Source organism: Panthera leo, chromosome C1, assembly GCF_018350215.1.
Source record: "Panthera leo isolate Ple1 chromosome C1, P.leo_Ple1_pat1.1, whole genome shotgun sequence".
Taxonomy (NCBI): domain Eukaryota; kingdom Metazoa; phylum Chordata; class Mammalia; order Carnivora; family Felidae; genus Panthera; species Panthera leo.
The window spans coordinates 54,778,242-54,801,118 of NC_056686.1; the positions used below are offsets into that span (position 1 = coordinate 54,778,242).

At 38.3% G+C, this 22,877-nt stretch overlaps 1 protein-coding gene across 1 annotated transcript in view; it reads left to right on the forward strand.

The window, feature by feature from the left end:
* SGIP1 (SH3GL interacting endocytic adaptor 1) overlaps positions 1–22,877 on the forward strand; it is a 199,248-nt gene that overhangs the window by 168,341 nt on the left and 8,030 nt on the right. The window contains 2 exon segments of the mRNA XM_042952054.1: positions 10,453–10,564; positions 18,824–18,979. Of these exon segments, the coding sequence (XP_042807988.1) occupies positions 10,453–10,564; positions 18,824–18,979 (268 nt within the window).

The window sequence follows — 22,877 nt, forward strand, 5'->3', positions numbered from 1 at the left end:
AAATTAGCTCTTAATATCATTATTCATGTTCTTTGTATACCATGCTGTAGCTGGCTCAGCCTTAGATGTGGGGTCAAACAAAATCTTAGTAATGTCTGTATGAAATTGTCTAGGATTTGGTCAGGCGAGTCCTCATACTGGAAACATTTTCATTATGGCTTTGTCTCCCACCTTGGTCCATATTTAACAATAGTCCTTGTGTTGGATATGGTTGATGTAACTTTGATGATGAATACAAAGTATAATATTTTTATTTTCTGAGTAAAAAATATTATTTTAGGAAGTTAACAAAAGACGGCATTAATGTTGGATGATGGTTTGGGAACTGTAAGCAAAGACCCAATTTGAAGAACATTCTCTATAAAACATGACAAAAATGTCAACTGATCATGTTTCTGGACTGAGTGGAATTTGAAAAGTAGGAAATACACCTCAGCATTGATTTATATATCTGGGCAGGTGAACAGGAACTTACAAGGGGAAAGACTGAAAATAATTCTAATCCCATTTACACACCCAGAATTCAGTATCCTTAATACTTCTCTGTGCAAGCTGACTTTCTTAAGTGTGTTCCTCATTTTCATAAAGGAAATGTCTTGCACACTGAAAAGCATGTAACAGATACAATTCACACAATGCCACTGTGAGGCAAGACTAGGCCTCTGAGGCTCCTTCTATGGAAGAAGCATGAAGTTAAGTGGACTTACACTTGTATCCTGACTCCCCCATCTACTGTCTGAGAATATGGGCAAATGACTCTTTTTTCAGACTTGCTTTCTTGATCTGTAATAGGTGGTAATATCTATTTGGCACAGGATTCTGGTGGTAATTAAATGATTTCCTATGTGTAAAGCATAAAAGACAGTGTTTAGCTCAGGGCAGGTACTCAGTAATACTGATGCCTTTTTTTATAAGGTTTGCCCTTTTTCCTTTTTATTGGCACACGCAAGTAAGTTGATGCTATTTATCTCAGGATATGAGAAACCCAAGTAGCAACTGGGGAAACAACTTTTAGAAGCCTCTGGTTTTATCATCTATAAAATAGTGATAATAATCTGTGTTTTTTTCCCTTAAAAGTGTGAGGATTCATGTAAGGTAATACATGTAAAACATTTAGCGAAGTCCCTAGAACAAAAGTGTATGCTCAATTTAGCTCTCATGCCAGCATTATTATTTATTAGATTAGGCTAGAGCATTTATTAGGCTACCAAAAATTCTAAAATAGACAAAAACATACAAATATACCAAAAATACACAAAATAATTAATGTATAGAGTGCAGCATACACACAAACATATATACAACATACCTATAGTTCATATAATTTAAACCAACATACAAATATTTATTTGCATATACTTGCATATTTGTATATGTATATATGCATATGTACAATATACACATATTTATTTCATATAATTTAAACCAACTACTTTATGTAAAATTGTAACACTCAAAGATGTACAGAAGAAAAAACTAGAAAATTTTTTATGTAATAACTTTCTTTTGACTCCTTTTCTTACAAACCCATCCTAAATTTTTTTGAAAAAGTAACATAGCTTTGTTAATCATCACTTCAGCTAAGATTCACAAGGTCACAAGAGCACAAGTTACCTTCTCAAGTTAAGCTCTCTGGATACAATTCTTTCTACTGACTAGGAAGTTGTAATCTCTTTATCACCTCTGGTGTGTTACATGCATGCAGTGTTGAGGAGAGCCTGAAACAATGTATTATATATTGTGACTGCCAGGCAGATTTTTCCTTGTTGTTCATGGTAATGGCTATCATTTACTGAGCATTCATTATGTGCAGAAAACTCTTCACCAAAGTGTGATTATTGGCATCTTTGTAGTTATTGGATTTTGTAGGAAAGTGAAGACCAATATGACATGAAAGTTTTTATTTATAACATTAGTCCAAATTCTAACATCACTTTTCATAAATGAACACTAACATCTATAGCATGTACCCCTATTCACTACATAAATGCAGTCAATCAGTTTCTCCATAAATGTCTGATCTTACAAACAATAGACATCCAGTGCAAATACAGTGCACATTTGTTGAAAAGTGGGATTGCTGATCGTAGGATAAATACAGGATTCTATAAAGTCAATGAAAGCAATGGTGTAAAGATCTTTAGGTTATACTCAAAGTCATTGTCAGTTGAGGGTTTAGCAAAAATAAAACTATTAATAAGTAAAGAAGAAAAGAAAGCTTACATCATACGCACTTCAAAAAAAATCAAGATTGAGAGGCCCTTAGAAATTTTATAAAACTCTCAATTACCTCTGCAATAATAGCTCGCTTTATGATCGTGAATCAAAGCTGAATCTGAACCTAGATTGGTATGTAAATCTCTCATGCAATTTTATCAGAAAAGTGAACCGTTTTCTTGAAATACCAACACAAATAATTTTTGTTCATTTTAAGAACTCAGTAATTATTTGATTGTACTGTGTTAAGAGATTTTTTTCACAAATTTAGTCTATGACAGTTTGAGTCCCAATCAAGCCTTTTATCACTACACACTATGAAATTTTAGGAACCGCATAAATACATTCATTTTTAAGTGATTTTTTTCTGATACTGACTATCCTTAGATAACAAGGACATTCTATATCATCATATTAAATTATTGCAACATCTGTAGGAAGTATCATCTCCATTTCACAAAATGATGAAGCTGGATGTCAGAAAGGTTAAGGAATTTGCTCAAGGTCACACAGTAAAGTCAGGATTCAAATGTATTTCAATCTGATTCCAACATTCTTTGTCTTTATGACTACCACATTGAATATCATCTGTAAATTATCATAGAATTGAATATAATTGTCTTTTTATTAAATTATCATAGAATTAAATATAATTATCTTTTTATTAATGCTAACTAATATGAACCACTTAAAAAAAAAGCTAACCCAGCTCCCACTACTTTATAGAACTCTTGGAATTTCTTCTATCTTCATTTATGCATTCTGAGACTTTCTGTTCCTTCCATCTGTTGGTTCCATCTCCAGCATTCCTGCTTGTGGACATACATAAGGCTCATTTCCCTCCTGCCTACAGCAGGCCTGGAGGAATGAGCAGTTATTTGGGTTGCTAGACTGCAAGGGTAGAAGGGTCTTCAAACAAACAAGACCGCCCTCCCCTGCTATTGATGCTTCAAGTTGTGCCTTCAGAGCAACTGTTTCCTACCCCAGATGAACAGAAGGTAAAGCTTGTTGTTCTTCTGATGCCTGGGCTTTTACGAGTGCAAGCCCTCTCTACAGTCGGATGAGGTTGCTAGCACCGATATCAGTGTCCTGGTTTAATGGAGATTCAGCTGGAATAACTGACCTGCCCAAGGTCAGATATGAACTAAGCAGCACAGTCAGGACTGAATGCCACACCTTCTGACAGTCCTAGACTGTTCACTGTAACAGCAAAGCAGCAGGACTGAAAATATAGGTTACTTGCTCTCTGAATTTGAGCTAGTTACTTAAGCTCCCAACTCTTCCTTGGCAAGAAAGGGTTGTTAAAGATAGCCCCTACCTGCTGAGGCAGTTGTGTGAATGAAAGGAGATAGTCCAAGTGAAGCATCACACGATTTTGGCACAAAGCGAGGACACAGTAAACAGTAGTTACTACCATTTATTGAGCACATAGAGACAAATGCTACAAACACCACTCAGGGAAGCACTACTTTGACATAAATTCATATTACATTTAAAACAACTGAAAATAAAGTCCTCTTCATGAGCAGGTTTTGATGTGAATAAACTTCTTTCAATATTGCAAAATGAAAAACACTGTACACAAAATGAAGAAGAGGGTACAGAAAAGGGAGGTGAGCCCCTGCTCAGGTTTGCTTTGGGCATACCTTGAGTACATGCCTCACCTCCACGCCAACGACTGACTGGTGGCAGTGTGGGACCAGACAGCTGTCAACCCGGCACGCAAGCATTCATTTATTTGTAAAGTTTGCCTTCTTGTACTCAATTTCTATACCTGAGTAGTTTGCTTCCTCTTTTCCTCGCTTTTTTTTGGTATCTTTCTTAAAAATCTCTCTCTCTCCCCCTTCCTCCTTTCATATGTTTACATATACAGTCTATACTCCGCACTTACACTCATATTGCAATTGACTGTTCAGGAAATGCTTCCCCAAATTAATGACCTTTTAAAGATATCATATCATTGTGAAGATTTAATTCTTTTTTAGCCTTAGGTTGTGTGTGTGTGTGTGTGATGTTGCTTGGTAATGAGAGTCATAGAAGACTGCCTTTGAGAAAATATTGCCACATACTGTGACCCTATGTGCCTTTTTCCAGTTCTCATAACTCCCCAAGTGTGCATGCCAATCACTTTCCGAGACTCTAGAATTTCCATTTTGTCAGAAGTCCACAGCTAGTGGGACAGCTAGTGGGGACAACCACAGATTCGCCATCAAGTGCCTAACATAATTTTGTTCTGACTTCTGTGCTGTCAGAACAGAGTAGGTAAGAGTGTGGGATCCAGAGTCAGTCAATCCTAGGTTTGCATCTCTTTTGTTCATACTGCTTACTAACTGGGTAACTGTGGACAAGGCTACTGCGTGGCTCAGAATCTCAAAATTCTCATCTGTAAAACGAGGACAATAATGATGGTTGCCTTATGGGGATGTTATCAAAGTAAAGAGTTAATATAAGTAAAGCTCCTTGAATAGTTCTTGGTATGCAATAAGAAGTACAGATGTTTTCTTTGTTACTACGACTGGTTTTGTTCGAGTCAGGACCTAGAATCGAATTTTAGCTGTACTGATTTCTAGCAGGGTGACTTGAGCTAGTGAAACAGAGATAATTATATGGAACTTGTTCATCTCTTCAGTGTATGAAGAAAAAAAGCCATCTTAGTGTTTGATATTTTATTATGTTGAAAGATATACATAATAAATACTGTTTTACCTTGAATTCTTTAAAAATAATCATTAACAGTAACATAATAATCATAATATTAAACTGTTCTCTAACTTCATATAGTGCCTTTTATCTTTCACTTATGTCCATACTATAAGCTCCATGAAGGGAGGGTCATAACACTCAGCACTTAGCAGGGTGCTTAATTATTACAGGGATTCACATTTGAATGAATAAAAGAAAACATGCATTCAACCAGCTTTTATGTCCTAATGGTCCAAGCATCATATCAAGCAACTTTCACATATATAATAGCCACCTGTGTGATCTGCAAGAAAACTAAGTATGCATGCCCAGAATTCATTGTTCTTATGATAACAGAATCTTAGTGATAGAAGAAACCTACAATTACTAGTCTATCTCCATGCTCAGTGAAGAATACCATTTGTGATATCATCTTTCTCTGTTTTCTGCCTAAATAACTACTCACCTTCAAAGAACCAACTCTAATTCAACAACCTTGGAAAGTTCACCCAGACAAAATAACAACAACAAAAGCAACAATAACAACAATAGCATGTTTTTCAAGTGCACGCTATGCTAAGGGCTCCACAAATATTATTCCACTTGATGTTCACCATGAGCCTTCAACATAGATACTACTATTATCTGTTCTATTTTAAAGAGGAGAAACAGAGTTACAGATTAAATAGCTTGCCCCTAGTCATACAGATTGTAAGTGAAGCAGCCAGAATTCACACCCAAGTGTACATGACTCCAGAGCTGAAGTTTCCTCTTGTTAAATCACAGAACAGCCTCCCTGTACTGCTCACTTAGCAATTAATTTCACAGTGAAGTAATCTCATAGTACCATCACCTGAACTATTAAGCTCTCACTTGCATATGTTACTGTTATTCGATTTTCCGAATGTTTGTCTTATTTCCTGAAAGTTTCCGTATTTGCGTTCCCACCACTATTTTGCACATAGTGGAGGGTCGGTAAATGTTTCACAGATCCGCTCAAACCTTCAATGAAGGTATACTGTTTTCAAAGAAGCTTATCTTTGTGTTAGAAAATTGTTCCTACAGTTAAAAAAAATTAAGTGCCTATAAACAACCTAAAATCACAGAATCCTAAAACAGAGACTCTTTGGTCTATTTTGCCTTCATTTTATGATTGAGAAAACCAAAAGTAAATTGACTTGCCCAAGACCACAAAGCTGTTAAGTTGTAGAACCATGGCCATGAACGCTGGTCCCTTGAGTCACGTCTGATTATATTATGTGAGATCTTTGAAAATAGTTTCTAGGCCTGTCTTAGTCCTCTTAAGCCATGAGGCTTAAATTTCTCACCATCTTAGACTCTCCTTGTTTTAGTCCAGTTTTCCAATAATCATGTTAACAGATACTGTCACAGTTACTGAAGGGGAACAGAAGCTTTTGTTCTTTATTAATAGCATTTTCATTGAGTATAAACTTTATGTGCAATAATCTGACATTGTTAGGAATAAAAAATTTATCTGCCTTATGTTTTGGTCATCCAGCTTGTGGTAATAAAACTTATATATCTTATGGAAATAATTAAAAAGGAAAAGAAGACCAATTTACACAAAGATGGATTTAGAATAATTGCTACCTAGAAATGGCCCAACATTTGGAGACCATAGAATAATACAAACTTGTCAAAAATGGTGTGAACAGATAGAAATAAGGAAAATTATGAAATAAATGGAAAAAGTAACAAAAAAATGGCATTAATTGCAATGTATCAGGATGCGAAAAACCTAGAATTGTAAACTGTGGATCCTTTGAGGTAAAAGGGTTCTTTGTAAAGTTTTGATGTTTTCTTCTGTCCTTATAGATTAAATCTAAATAGGGGCTATAGTGCCCATAGGAAACATAGCTTGAATATAGGATTTCCGGAGGGAATGGGGGTAGGTGGGTCATGAAGGATAGGCATGGGTCAGGCTGCATGTCTTAGTATATTTTGACTGCTGTAACAAATTATCACAGACCAGGTGGCTTATAAACAATATATATTTATTTCTCAGCGTTCTGGAAGTTTCTAAGTTCAAGATCAGGGTGTCAGTGGCTGGGTCCTCTAGAGAGCCTTCTTCCGGGTTGCAGATTTCCAGTCTCGCTGTGTCCTCATGTGGTGGAAGGGAGAAGCTAGCACTCTGGGGCCTCTTTTATAAGGGCATGAATCCCAATCACTAGTGCTCCGCCCTCATGACTGTAGCACCTGCCAAAGGCCCCACCTCCTAATACCATCACGTTGGGCATTAGATTTTCAACTTATGAATTTGGGGGGGTGGGGGGCGGGACGCAAACATTCAGACCATAGTACCCCAGATGGCATTGTACACCATTATGCTGAAGAGCTTGGTCTTCCGCTTGTGGATAAGTGACCTGATTACCATCTGGTGAGCTTTAAAACTAGGCACTCAAACAAAAAGCAGTAAAGCCATCCTTTCTAGGGATCCATCTGTAACCCACCCACTGATGTAGTCCAGTCGGTGACCTGTTTAGAGCCCAGCCAGCAATAGACAATTGATGATCAACTCCATCCCCCAAATATTTTTTTCACATCGTCTTTCCACAAACCATAATTGTTTGATTAATTTTAACCTTGATATATAAGAATTCCACATTTGTTTTTGCTGATAGTTTTCTTCTCAGTTTCAGCCCAATATTCCAAAAGATCATTTTTAGCACCTTCAATGACTGTCATTATCCAAGACAACCTCTGTATTATCTTAAATTTTAATAATCATAAACATTGGTAATCATTCTTGAGGGCTTACTATGTACCAAGCACTGTGTTAAATGTTTTACCTCATTTTATCCTCTGATGGGCTTACAAAGTGGGTGTCATTATATTATCCCTGTCAAAGGTCATATAAATAACAAGTATGAGAAATAAGACTCAATCCCAAGTATGTCTATTGCCAAATCTCATGCTCTTAGGCACTATACTGTGTCATTTCTGAGCATCTCCCAGTTTTATCAGAGGCACTGAAGAGCCCAGACTAAGGAGAGAACTCTGGGATATTCCACTAGAGATTGCCTTTGCAACAGGTATAAAACCACTGATTCATGCTCACTGAATATTGTGACTCATCTACTAACCAGTTCACTTAGCAAGAGTATTATCCACCCAATTTTCACAATTTTATTCACAAGAATAGCATGGAAAACTATTAAATGCCTTGCAAAACTGAAAAACATTATGTCTACGACATTCCCTTTATCTGCTAACATCTGCATTGCTTGCCAATTTTATCGTTTTCTTTCTAAGAGGTCTCTTCACCTACATTTTTGCTTCTGTCCCTGAATTATCTGCCTCTCTATCACTAGAGCAATGGACACTCAAGCCCCATCATAGCCCCCCTATTTCTTTTTTTTTTCCTAGTTCAAATACTTCAGAGGCCTCCCATCTTTTAGAGACAGTGTTCTTAGCGTCTGTTTCAGGACTCCCAAGGACTATTTCAAATTATATAAATGCTGTATATGGGTGCACTCTGCTTTGAGAAGCATCCATAGTTTTGTATTAAATTCTCAAAAAGTGATTATGATTTCAATGCCTATAAATCACCTATAAAATCAACAAATTTTCCTAAATAAACAAAGCTTTTCATGACCTAATTTCTATCTCTGCCCAAACCTCATTTCCTCCCTTGTCTCCCCTTTCAATACCCACTGCATTCACACCCACTCACATGCAAACAGTGCCATACTTCCTGTGGTTTCTCAAAATGCCATATGTTCACTCAGTTCCACACATATGTATATGCTGGGACTTCTTCTTTCTCACCCTCGTGAGATCGTATTCACTGTCAAACTTCAGTTCCAACATCACTTTTCAATGAAACCCTCCCTGACCTTTCCACTTGCTTTGTACATTTACCTAGAGAATATATGTAAAACACATAGTAAGTATGCAACAAATAATGGTGATGGAGGTAATGCTGGTAGTGAATATTGTTGATGATAATATTAGCCCACTGAACTGTAACTCCTTGAGAGCAAAGATTATATGTAATTTGACTTTGAATCCCCAGAACCTACCATAGTGTCTTATACCTAGTAAATAGTAAGCACATGTTTGTTGATCGATTACCAAGTCCAAGATACTGAAAGCCAAGGGAAGATAGCACAAGAAGAGACTTGCATGAATGAGAATTGCCAGAGAAAACTTTGTTGAGGAGGAAGATACACAAAGGGTAGGGTTTTTTTTAACGTTTATTTATTTTTTAGAGACAGCATGAGAGGGGGTGGGGAGAGAGAGAGGGGGGGACAGAGGATCCAAAGTGGCCTCTGCACGGACAGCAGCCAGCCCGATGTGGAGCTTGAACTCAAGAACTGTGAGATCATGACCTGAGCTGAAGTCCGATGCTCAACCAGGCGCCCCAAAGGGTAGATTTTTTAATAGCCAGAGAAGATTACAGAAGTTACTGAAGGTAAAAGAAAAAAAAGCATAATATGTAATCTGCTTTAGGGTGGGGAAGAATAAATGTGTTTTGTTTGATAAGAAGGAGAAGCAATGATCGCCAACACAATTAAATACTTCGTCATTACGAAAACTTTACTGTTCAGTACCATGCCTAGACAGCAAACAGCGAAAACAACAATGTTAAATTTTGCTCCTTTCAGAAACCTCAAGTTCTATCAAAACCATAAAAGAAAATGCTTCCTTTAGACAAACTATATGGTATAATGGGGGAAAACATGAGCTTTATAGGACAGCAAATCTAGGTTTGAATTTTAGTTTTGCCACTTAACTGTTACTTTGGGCAAGTCCCTTATCGCTTTGAGCTTTAGTTTTCTCTTCTATACAATGGAAATCATAATGGTTATCCTAAAGGGCTTTTGTGGGATTCTTGTAAGGTATCTAGCACAGCACATATAGCAGGTATATAGCAGCACATATAGCAGGTATATAGCAGGTCCTCAATAAACATGAGCAGCACTGTGACTGTTTATAGTGCAAATTGATGCATTTGTGTGTCTGTGTTAAGTCAAGGTGTACCTTATGGCATGTATGTTTTTGGACATGTAAACTTGAGCCTACTTGATCTGAAGTTAATTGGGCATTTCAAAACAGAAATAACCCAGGAAAAGACAATGTGTAACATGATACTCCATGGACGTTTGTCTCTTTAAAATAAAGAAACGCAATAAGTTTTGAGTGTGTGGGCATTTGTGTAGGGTAAATGCTCAAATAAGAAGCTAGTAAGTTTTCTTTAGTAACTAACCTGCTGTACAAACTGTCATTCAAATACTGCCTTACGCTTTATTTAAAACACTGAAAACCCCCTCTGACTTTATTTTCTGCTTGGATTTTTTTCTGTAGAAAAATACACAATTGAATTAATTTCAAGTGTGTTTGTTTGTAAACCAGCCAAATATTTCCTTTTAAATACTTGAGCTCTATGTTAAATATACACACATGGTTCTTACACATTATGTGTTTTCAGTAATAGATTTCATCCTTTTATCCTTTAATGGACTTTTAGTTCCACACATATTAATATGTCTCCTATGTCCATAATAAATGAAAGTTTTCCATTTCATGCAGGTTCTTCCAGGGGACCCAGCCCCCTGACCATGGGAGCCCAGGACACCCTCCCTGTTGCAGCAGCATTTACAGAAACAGTCAATGCCTACTTCAAAGGAGCAGATCCAAGCAAGTAAGCCTGGGGCTTGGTCCACTGGATTCTCCAAACTTTATCCCATTCAGTGGGGGACACCCTAGTTATAACTATTTCATTCCTTATCCTAAAACCAAGAAAAAAAAATTGGTTAACAATAACAGCATACCTAGAATGGAGGAGAAAATTTAATTAGAAATATTAATTCATTGCTTTTTTAAAAACGTGCCAAAGGACCAAAAATCTATTATCTTACTATCCAGAAATCTCTGGTTCAGTTTTGAATGCAAGTTATAGACAATCCTAACCCAACCACGTAGACAGTGAAAACACTTGTTATCTCACAAAAGTAAATGTCTAGATCATGTCTTTATTGTCTTAGTTTGTAATGGATCTGAATCATTCACATACAAGCTGAAACATGGTACATTGGAATGAGAACCTGGAACAAAACACATGGCTGTGTTCATAACACAGAGATTAGTAAGAAGACAGGTTATATGTTATCTATACGAAGTAAGGAGAAATTGGCCAAAAAAATTATAATCACGGCAAAGTAAACTCTTGAGAAAAATGCACCACTCTACTCTGTAATTCCATGAGCCTGATTTCACTTATTTCAGTACATACTGAAGGTGGACTTGACCCAAATGCATATATAATATGATTAAATATTTTGCCTTTCTATAAGGAGTTCCATAGATAGAGTTCAGGAAGTTTATGGATTCCCTGAAAATTATACCATTTATCTTATGTGTGTGCATAGTGTGTTTGTTCATAGAGAGGATCTACAGCATCCATCAATTTCACAAAAAGGTTTATGATCCAAAAAAAAAAAAAATTAAGAGTGATTATTAGTCTATACTGAAAACAAAAGACCAAAGTCAAACTGACTTTCAAGTGTATCACTAACACAATTCCAGGTCTGAATGTGATGGGTAAACAAAGGACAAATCTAAGTGAGGAAAGAATTGCTTTTTATTTTTTACTTATAAGGACCAGGACTTACAAAACCTTAGTATCCATGGAAATAAGAATTAGAAAAATAATAAATGTTAACACAGGACCCTAGACTATTTATGAAAAATTTTGAAACAGTGATAATTAACTATAATGAAAACTTGGATCTCCACATATATTTTAAGTGGGAATTTATATGAGTAATTGTGATTCCTCTTTACACTTCAGAAACACTAGTTTTTTTTAAGTCTAAATCTAACAATATTATGCTGGGCAACATGATTAGTAACTCTACCTTAGGTGTTCTATCTAGCCAGCGGGATCTATCAACTTCCCTAAATGTTATGTCCTTTTCAACAACATTTAGATTTTCTTCTAGGCCCAGACTATTGTAGAAAAACAAACACTATGGACTCTGGTGTTTTAGTCCATTTGGGATGCTATAACAGAATACCATGGACTGAGCGGCTTCTGAAACACAGAAGCCTATTTCTCATAGTTCTTGGGGCTGGGAAGTCCCCAAGACTTCCCAAGATCAAGGCTCTAACAGACTCAGTATCTGACCAGAGCCAGCGGCGTCCTGGTTCATAATAACCTTAAATGGGGGTGGGGGAGGGAAGCTAGGGAGCTCTTCGGGGTCGCTTTTATAAAGGCACTGATCTCATTTATGAGGGCTCTACCCTCGTGACCTAATCACCTCCCAACAAGCACCGTCATATTGGAGATCAGATTTCAGTATATACATTTTGGAAGAACACACATATTCAGCCTGTAGCACTCTGGTTTCCCCCATGTCTTCTCTCCATCTTCAAAGCAGGATGGTAATTTGCCACATCCACATATCAATAGGAATTAAAAACTACTCTTACAGAGTATGCATTTGAACTGTTAGAGCACTTAAGCACCATGTGCTTAAGTTGTATACATACTCCATATACACATACTTGTATTTCTGTAGACTCTTCTTTGAACAATTTGTATAACTTTCTGTAATTCCAGTTCTAAGGATTATACTTATTATTGACTGACCTACCTATACCTTAGAAAGCTCAGGCTCATCAGACTTGAGAAAAGTGGGAAAAACACACCTTTAAAAGAATAAGAAAGAGTAAAAAGTAGTCAGGAGAGATGTCTATACCAGCATGAAAAACACAGGGAATCACCCAAGAATGAATTCTCTTTTGTCTGCTTACTCATTGGCTTTCATTCATTAATGTATTCAGAGAGACCTAATTGGTGGTAGGAGAACTTCCATTTTTGCCCCCTAAAATCTGTTGTCAAAATATCACTCCTCTGCTCAAACCCCTCCTGTCTTGTTCAAAGCAAAACCCTAATGCTTTAGAATAGTCTATGAGGCTCTACATTATCTGTCCTTTGGGACCCTTCCCCCATTTCAGCTACCACCTCTTTGATCTTGTCTCCATCACTGGCGTTCTTATTCACTCCACTCTACCCACACTGGGTTTATGGCTGTTCTCTGCCATTTGGCCAACCTCATCTGCATCTAAGGGTCTCAGCATTTGTTGCCCTTTCAGCCTGGGTGAAATTTTCTCCAGCTACCTGGGTGATTGCCCCCACACCTCTTTCAGGATTCTTCAGCAGATTTATCAGAGCCCTTCTCTGTCCACCCTATGCAAATAGCAACATTTCTTCCTACTCACTGTCAGCTCTTTCTCCCAACCAACCTCACTTTCTTCCCCCCGTCCCCCATTGTCCTTCTCTCTAATTAACGTGCTGCATGTTTTCAGTGTCCACTGTCTGTCTCTTCCCCCACCAGAATGAGAACTGGGACTTTGAGCATTTTCTTCATTCTTATATCCTCAACACCTAAAGCAGGATCTGGCACAATTGTTGAATAAGTTGAGTTGAATGACTCCCCTAGTACTTACAGAATGGCTGCTATGTGCCTGCCATTGTACTAGACAGGGGTTATATTGGTGATGAAGACAGTTGATTTGGAAAATAAGACTTGTGCATACATATAATACAAAGTCCACTGTAGGAGAAGTGTAGTTATGGTGCAAGGGGGGGCTAAGAAGCTTTTAATAATCTTCCTTAAATCCTAAGGAGTGGTGTAGTAACCTACCAGTCACTTTGTAGGTCTGTGCCTATACCAGCTGGATTCTTCATCCTGTTTCAATTTGCCCAGCACGCTAGAGCACGTATGTGGGCAGGTGTGCACCTGTGATGCTGGTATCCATGACCTTGGCATTCCAGTGATGTGGCGCTTGAGCCAAAGCAATATTAGTGTTTTTCTTATGTCCTTCCAAATTAACTGAGTCTTTGACTCTTAAACAATTGCATATACTGAGTCTGTTTTCAATTATATTGCCATAAGTAGTTGCTGTATATATTGCATTATTGATAGATGGGAGATTCAATAATTTCATTGAAATTATGAGATCCGAAATTTATGAACAGATCATGAAGTGACATCCTTCTAAATTTAATTTCAGCTCCAGGCAGTGAATCATTTTAATTGCTGCTCCTTTGTTATTCACTTTCAAAGAAACAACCCAAGTTCAAAACTTCTATCCTGGGGTGAGCAGGGGAGGAGGAGGAGGAAGTCAAACACAGCACCACATAGAGAAATGATACAGAAAAGGCATGTGGACTTGCTTTTGCCTGTGGTTCCTTCTCATCCTGGACCCAAAGCCTTCCCCATTTGCTTTCAGACCATATATTGGAAACAGAAATCTACCACTTTAATTATTATATAGTATGATATATGATCCATTTGAGTATAGTTATACTCTTTCTTGGAGTATTCAGAACACCTGTAATAGGCATTTTGATACCCGGGTCTTTCTCGGTTGCTCATAGGCAGAGAACTCCTTGACTTCTGCTGTTGGCTGGGGAAATACATCTCCCATTATCCACTCCTATTTGAACAACCCAGGCACAAGGGGTTAAGTCTTTATTCCCCTGGAAATAAACATGTTTCTGTGTTATGTGCTCTCCTTCTCTTATCATCATATTTCAATTATTTATCTAAGTGTCTGCCTCCCCACTTAAACTGGAAGTTTGGGTGAAGACCACGTCTGTCCTGTTTCTCCCTGCCCATTCTAGGGCACTACATAATAGCTGGTACACTGCATAGACACTCTCTATATAATGGATAATGTTAAGTGTATGAATTTATTTTAACATTTTATTGAGTTCCTACTCTGCACTAGATTCTGTGTAATTTGCCCCCCAAGACATAGCACTCGCTTTATAATCATGGGTAAGATATGTGCAAAAAAAGCTACAAAACTGTTTTAAAAAAATACGTACATCTATCCAAGGAACCTATACAGGAAAAACTAAGGAAGGCCGAATAAACAAACTATTAAGGAAGGCTTCAGAAAGGTCTGCCTTTGAACCGAGTCTTGAAACATGGAAAGGAGTTTGCCTAGTACCCAAACCAATGAAAGGGCGGACAGCTGCACATGCACAGAGGAGACTGTGGGCTTGGTTATCAAAGCAGTGCATGAAAGTCATGTTTATGTGAGCCTTGTACTTCTTATGACCTCACATATGTCAAACTCACACACTTCCTAACCAAAATTGGCCAGCATTTCTGTTGGATAGCTAACATGGTACTGCCTGTGGCAATAGGGAGAACCCAGTTTAGAAGTCACTTAGCCAGGTGACCTTGAAATTTTGCCATTCTTGACAAATGTTTCATTTGTGGGGATTCTCATGATTTCGAATTTTGTTCATAACATGAGTTTGTTAATATTTCCATATTGCCGTATTTTCGATTTCCATAATTCAAGCTCACGTGCAATGTCGCCACATTGCATACTGATAAGAACAGTCGTTAAAGTTAAGCAAATATTTTCCTTTAGTGAGTATGAGTTGAAAATATTCATTTTGTGTAGAAAATTTCAGATCTGGAAATAGATACTGGATGAGTTAATAAGTCAGTAAAGTTCTGAATGGATGAATCACTAAATCAGCAAATAAATTATAAATCTGTGACAGTTGACATGCAGTACAGAAATGTAATATACATGAAGAAGCTTGGTGCTTCTTTTTTTTAAATTTTTTTTTAATGTTTATTTATTTTTGGCAGAGAGAGAGAGACAGAGCATGAGTGGGGAAGGGTCAGAGAGAGAGGGAGACACAGAATCCCAAGCAGGCTCCAGGCTCCAAGCTGTCAGCACAGAACCCAACACTGGGCTCAAGTTCAGGAACTGCGAGATGATGACAAGAGCCAAAGTCGGAGTCTCAACCGACTGAGCCACCCAGGCTCCCCTTGAAGCTTGGTGCTTCTTACATTGGTTTATATTCACTACTTCTTTCATCAGCCGTGCAACACCATGAGCCCTTTGAAGACGGGGCTGTTTTGCTGATTTTTAAATGGCCTCCCCACTCAAAACAAACAAACAAACATTACATGATTAGGAGTCAATAAATGTTTATTGACTAAATAATGCCACTGCCTCCCCTCACTGACTGGCTTTCAAAAGAGAAACTTTATCCCTCACCAAGACACCACTTACACCTCATTTTGAGCAACCTGGAAAAGTCACTGAGCAGATCCCTTACCAATTGAAAAACATTTCAGCCATTGCTGCTGACAACAATGTACTGAGGGACGGTAGGTACTGAACTCTGATTTAACAAATGCTCTGACTAATTATTGTTTTCTTCTGAAGTTGTGAAATAGTATTCTGCACATCCACATGTTGAAAAGCATTGAGAATAGACTCAGCTTAAGGGGAAGTCTGGGCTCAGCCCCAGTAATTAATGCAAGGTTTATGTAGCTGAAATGCAGAAAAGGAAGACAGCAGAACTGGCATCCAAAGTGGGGAATCGACAGTACTCTCCAGAAGAGATGGATGTGCAAACTGCCAGAAACCAAAATTTTCATCCAGAGCAATGCAGAATTATGGATGACCATATCTGAATGAGGGGAGAGAAGGGGAACATGGCTACCTTAGGAAGCTTTCCTGCCCTCCACCTTTGACCTCAACCTGGCCTTATACATAAGAGTCTGTAGCAATTCTTCCCATAAGCTATTTTATGCACCAAAGGCCATCTCCCCTGAGACACATGTGTCTCAACAATCACAATTTCACAGCATACAAAATGACTACGGGGCAAATGGCGCTCCCTGTGCTCAGATGTTGAGCTGAGTTTCCATCTATTAATCTCAATTTCCCTAGAAAGTACAGTCCTGAACTTAAAGTTATAGAACTAGTACAAGGGTAAGTTATCCAGATGTAAAGGGAAGTCGTAAAGAAGTTCACTCATTTTAAATATTTACTGTTTCCTAAAGAAGAATAATCCTTCTGAGGTTTCTGCTTCTGGCCAAAGTGTCGTAACAGGGACCGATTTATCTCTTTACCTGAAAATGCCTTGAAAGTGGACAAAACATGTGAACAATGATTTGCCAGACCCTGGATCTGGGGTAAAGGACAGTGACCCCTGAGAGGTGAGGTGTACCATATGAATGCCTAGCTTTCTTCCTTAAGTGTTTTCAGACATGATACGGGGAAGCCCAGCACATTCCCAGCTGTTTACGAGGAGGTGTCTCACCGAGGCATACTCCACAGCAAACTGACTTGGGGGTGGCAGAGGAAGCTAATGGCCACGTGGTGGGTACTGCAGGTCACCATGCACTGCAGAAGCTGGCTGTGGAGAAGGAAGGTGTGCATGTGACAGGAGACTGGAGCCAGAGAACCCACCTACATTGCAGGATCTGGGCACTGGGGCAGCCCAGACACATGCACTACAGGGGCCAGATGCTGGGGAAGCTGCCTGTACCACCAGGCACTATCAAAGCCACATGGGCTACAGTACCCACACACTGGGGATGCCACATGCTCTGCAGAGGTCCCACACACAAGCTTCCGGCACCGCAAGAGCCTGGCACCAGGTATGCCCTAAGTACTGTGGAAGCCAGCCTAGCAAGTTCCCCGGGAACGGGGAAGGAAAGATCTCTTTTTCCTGCAATGTCTTTTTAGCGCCCTCTACTGACAAAATTTAACATAGTGCCTGCTGGCAAAGAAAAAGTATATACAAAGGGCTCAATAATTTTCTCAGTGCAGGCAATAAAGGGTGAATTGGAACTACATTGATTTTATATAGAAATTGACACCATGATTTTCAATTTCATATTGAAGTGCAAAGGGACTACAGAAGCGAAACAATTTTGAAAAAGAAGTTGGTGGATTAATGCTACTTGATTTCAGTGTGATCCAGTGATTCTCCTCCTACATTTATTTGCCAAGAGATATGAGAGCATATGTCCATACAAAGACTTGTACAAACATATTCACCACAGCTTTATTTGTAATACTTAAAAACTGGAAAGAGTCCAAATGTTTTTCAACAAATTAATGGATTAAAAAACAAAACCCCTGTGGGCTAGCCATATGCTACACAGCAATAAAAAGTCATGAACTATTGATGCATACACTACATAGATGAATCTCTAATTACAGAGTGGAAGAAGCCAGATGAAAAAATTACATACTTTATGATTCTGTTTACATGAAATTCTAGAATGTGCAAACTAATAGCAGTGTCAGAAAGCTATATTAGCAATTGCTTAGGGATAAGGAGAAAAGCAGCAGAGAGGGATCACAGAAATGTGTGAGGCAACTCTTAGGGGTACTGGGTATTTTCCTTAACTTGATTGCATGAGGGCTTCACAGGTATAAAATATATAAAAAATTATGGAAGTTTACACTATAAATGAGTGCCATTTATTATATGTCAATTGTGCCCCAACAAAGCACTTTAAAAAAAAAACAGTTATTCTTCCTTTCAAATTATTATCTTATTGTGCTAACTTGTATGACTGATTTTTACAGTTTCAACCGAATAGACATGGGATAAATATACAGTTAAATGGAAGCAGGGAGTTTACCTCTTCAGTACAGAAAAGAACATATTCAAGACATCAATCATGTTACTGAGAACTAAAATAAGACCCAGTCAATAGTGTGATAATGTTGTGCGTTTGATTTTATTATCTTCAAATATGTTGCCAAAGATTCAGAAATCAGAGACCAAAATAACCACCAAAATAGGTGATTCTATTGTGAGGTGAACAGATAGATATTTCTACAGAAAGAGAAAAGCTGCATTTTTCTTACAGTTCAAAAGCACATTCAACAGATGGCGACTTTTTTGGATAAGTGTTAACACAAACCTTGCATTCTCAGGTCTTGGAAATGATTTAGTAGTTGACAGCAGAATTGTTTAAGAGCTTACCTTGTGTCTCTCCTGCTATTGTACTATTGTTACATAAATCATTTCTTTTTCCCAACTGTTTTGATTCACAGCTTATTGACCTGGGCTTCCTCTCTCTCTTTCCTCTCATGTGTTTTGATATGCCAGATGTATCGTGAAGATTACTGGAGAGATGGTGTTGTCTTTTCCTGCCGGCATCACCAGACACTTTGCCAACAATCCATCGCCAGCTGCTCTGACTTTTCGGGTGATAAATTTCAGCAGGTTAGAACACGTCCTGCCAAATCCCCAACTTCTCTGCTGGTAAATATATTTTGCACAGATTTTTTTAGAGATGTGTGTCGCTTAGCACTGGATACTTAGATGAAGGATATACCTTAGCAAGAAAATAGCATGGTAGAGAAATTGCCGCTACTCAGATATGTTTGTAGATTCAACCCAGAAGTTTGCTACCTGTCAAAATCTTTTGTGTATAATCGTGTGTAGATGCTTATATGTATTCTAACGGCCAACCATCTCAAGGGGCTGAAGAGACATTTAGAGTAATAAAATCTGTATCAGTGACAGTTTGTTTATTCATTGCCTGTTTACTTGCCATCAGTAAACAATGGATGAGGAGAGTGGGAAATAAGCCCAATAAAAGGAATAAAATCCATTTGTTGTCTTAGCATCTTTTAAAGTCAAATGATAATTGAACTGTGAGCTCGTCTTCACATGAGCTTGAAGTCTTTTTCGTGAAATACATAATTTCGCAGTAATGGTAATTGTTTTAATGGAACTGTACATGTATTCAAAGAAGCTAATGTGAATTTGTTTATATAAATATGCTGTTCACATTTTCTAACTGTTAAATCTGAACGTGGACCTATCATACCTACATGCATGTGGGTTCACACAAACATACACGTGTATGGAGCTATTAAAAATGATCAACTATACAAGTTAATTACTGGCAATGAATGAGACAAAAAACTGTCATTCTTGACAGCTTCTTATCATTAAGTCCTGATATTTTACTCAAAAATCTCTCTCTAAAGTGGCCATTTTTTTCTCTTTACTGTGACCTCCCTGTCCAAGTGACCACTGTCATTTTCCTGGACCACTGAAAATGCTTTCCTTCTTCTCTTCCTGCATCCAAGCTTGCCCCCTTACTGCATTTTTTACACAACAGCTGAGTCACTTTCTGTGAGGTGAATCAGGCCATCCTCACGTATAATCCTCAAGTGGCTTTGCATTGCATCTGTACCTGAATGCAAACTTGTTACCACTGCCTTTGAGACCTAGAGTCGTCTACCCTTGCCTGCCTCTCTGTTATCATTTCCCACTGTCCTGCCTCAGAATCCTGGTAGCTCCAGCCAGGCTTGCCAGGCTTAAGAACAGGCTGGGATTTGTGTGCTTGTTTCCTCCGCCTCCGATACTATTTCTGTCCCTCTTCACCTGACCCTGACTCACTCTTCAGATTTCAGCTCTGCCTTGTCTCCCTGGACCATTCCACTCCTCTTCCACCCCCAACCCCCATTCTTAAACCAAATATGCCCTCTTGTTATTCCCTCTCAAGGTATCCTTTTCTTTCCCTTGTTGCTCTTGCTAGAATTAATAATTATATATCTGTTTGTGTTTCTTCATTCATCCATCTCCCCCACTAGACTGTAAAATCCATGAGAGAACAGAACACATCTCTTAGTTCACCACCACATCGTCAGTACCTTCCACTACACCTGGCATCTAGTACGGACTTAACTAACATTTGTTCAATGAATGAACAACTCAACTATCATTTAAAGAATTTAGTCAAGCTGGGTATTTATGTAGAAATAGCTAAAGGTTGTCGGTATTTGGAATTCAAGGACCAACATCGTTGCTTTCTTCACTGAGACTTGTTCACTCAGTGGTGACAAAACAGTCACAGATCTGTCAGGTGACTACCAAGATCACCTCCTCCTCTTTGGTCCTTGTGATGGTTTAACTGGCAAACTTGATTCCAGGTTTACAAGTGTGGAAATATATGGTCACGCATTAAATGAAAAATAAACGTAAAGCAATCAAGACTGGAAATCAGAAGCTTGTTATTTCACTCTCCCTCTCTGTTTTTGACGTTCACATTGAGCCAGTTAATTTTATTTGTCAAGGTTCCTCCGTCTGAAATTAGGAGTTAGGTGCCATCATCTCACTGGTTTGTTTGTTAATAAGACGAGCGTGGGTGTTACAGTTTTTGTTGCATTTTTAGGCCATTATGTGGCCAGGTTTTTAATCATATATGCAAGAGTTTTATACTTATATTAATATATAAGTCCTAGGAATTGAATTAAATAAAACCCTGAGTATGTTTTTGCCTGACACAATATTATGTAGACCCTTACCTTACTATTATTATCTGCTAAAACAAGAATAAAAAATACTCATTTGGACCTTATAAATTCTAAATATTTGATTATTGTGTCAGGGCTGTGATTGGTAACTCATGGCCATGTAGCTTATGTGGGTTTGTTATGTGGGACTGCTCTAACATCACTACTACCAGCCCTAGTTTTTAAAAGGCAGCATAAGCGAGTATTTTTCTCGATCACAGTACAAGCCTTTTAACATCTATTGCCTTAGACCAGCCAATTCTCTCATTTATGTGTTCTGAAAGACTTCATTTAGGTTCGCAGCTTGGCACCTGAACACCTTTGGGTTTGCGACCCCTTGACAGGGACCAAATTGAAGTTTACTTCTACTTTCCCATTATGAAAGGGGTTTGCTTGTAAAGAATATTCGGGAACAATCGTGAAGCCAATCATGAGACTAAAGAATTCTCAAGACTTCTTGAGCATTCAAGAATCGCCTCTCCAAGTAACTGGCATCTCTATCTGATTGACAAAGCTTTCTTGAATATTTATTAAAGCAAGTTCTCTGAGGAATTATCATAGATATATGACTTAGCTTAATTTGTTATTAAACTTAGAAAATACATTTCTGTAAAAAATAGTGTCATTGAAATTTTCCCAACTATTCAGATCTGCTTAGTACAAATTAATGACATGTTACTGGATATTCATTCTGTGCCTCTATTTTGGTACAGTGGGAAAGTATGACCTACAGTATACTGACCTGGGCTGGCATCCTGACTGTTCTTATTAGCTGTTACCCATAAGCAAATCACTTAATTTCACTGACTCTCTATCACTCTTATCTCCAGCCTCTGGGTAACTTGGATGCTCTTAGGTAATACAAGTTTAGACAGCCTTCATCAGTATCCTCAGCTCAGCTTACCCAGGGGCAATGTCTCAGGGGCCGGGAATCTTTTCCATCCACATCCTACATGCCCACAGTTGTAGAGCTTTGTTTTTGTTTTGTCCTCAACAACCTATACCAGGGCCCAGCAGAATTCACATGGGTCATGCTGAGACTGAGCCCCCCACAGCCACTCCCTCCTAACAGATCAGTAGCAGTTTTAAAGCCCTGATGTTTTTTTGACTCATTCTCTTAATTTGTTTGACTTTTGGAGGCTGGATCATACCAACTTACTTCTGGCCTGCCTTCATCACTTTATTACTGTCATCCTTCTGTCTTCTTAACGTCTAATTTCCATTCAGTAAGTGAGTTGTATGTCAGGTTACTGAATTACTTGGGCCCTCAGTTTCCTTATTATGTGAAAGTGAACAGAGGCTGCTCACACTCTTGACTGATTCCATTTGTCATTGAGACAAGCATTTTCAAGATACATTGGGTGACTGACGTATGGAGAGACACCTGAGCAAAGCTAACAAATCTTTAAGAACACGAAATTCCTGGGGCACCTGGGTGGCTCAGTCAGTTGGGCAACTGACTTTGGCTCAGGTCATGATCTCACAGCTTGTGAGTTCGGGCCCCGTGTCAGGCTCTGTGCTGACAACTCGGAGCCTGGAGCCTGCTTCGGATTCTGTGTCTCCCTCTCTCTCTGCCCCACCCTTTCTTGCTCTCTGTCTCTCAAAACTGAATAAACATTAAAAAAAAAAAAAGAATACCAAATTCCTGAATTCATCACGACTACATTTCTTTATTGTAACTACCATGATTATTATCATTTAAATTCCAAGACCATCTTGTAAGTGCAGTGACTATTTTCTGATCTGGATGCTCTCAGATAAAATACCATGGTAGTTTTAGGATCACATTTTTCTCCTCAGTTGGAGATAAAGACTGTGTTTACATTTGGCCAAATATTTAACTCAGTAATTTC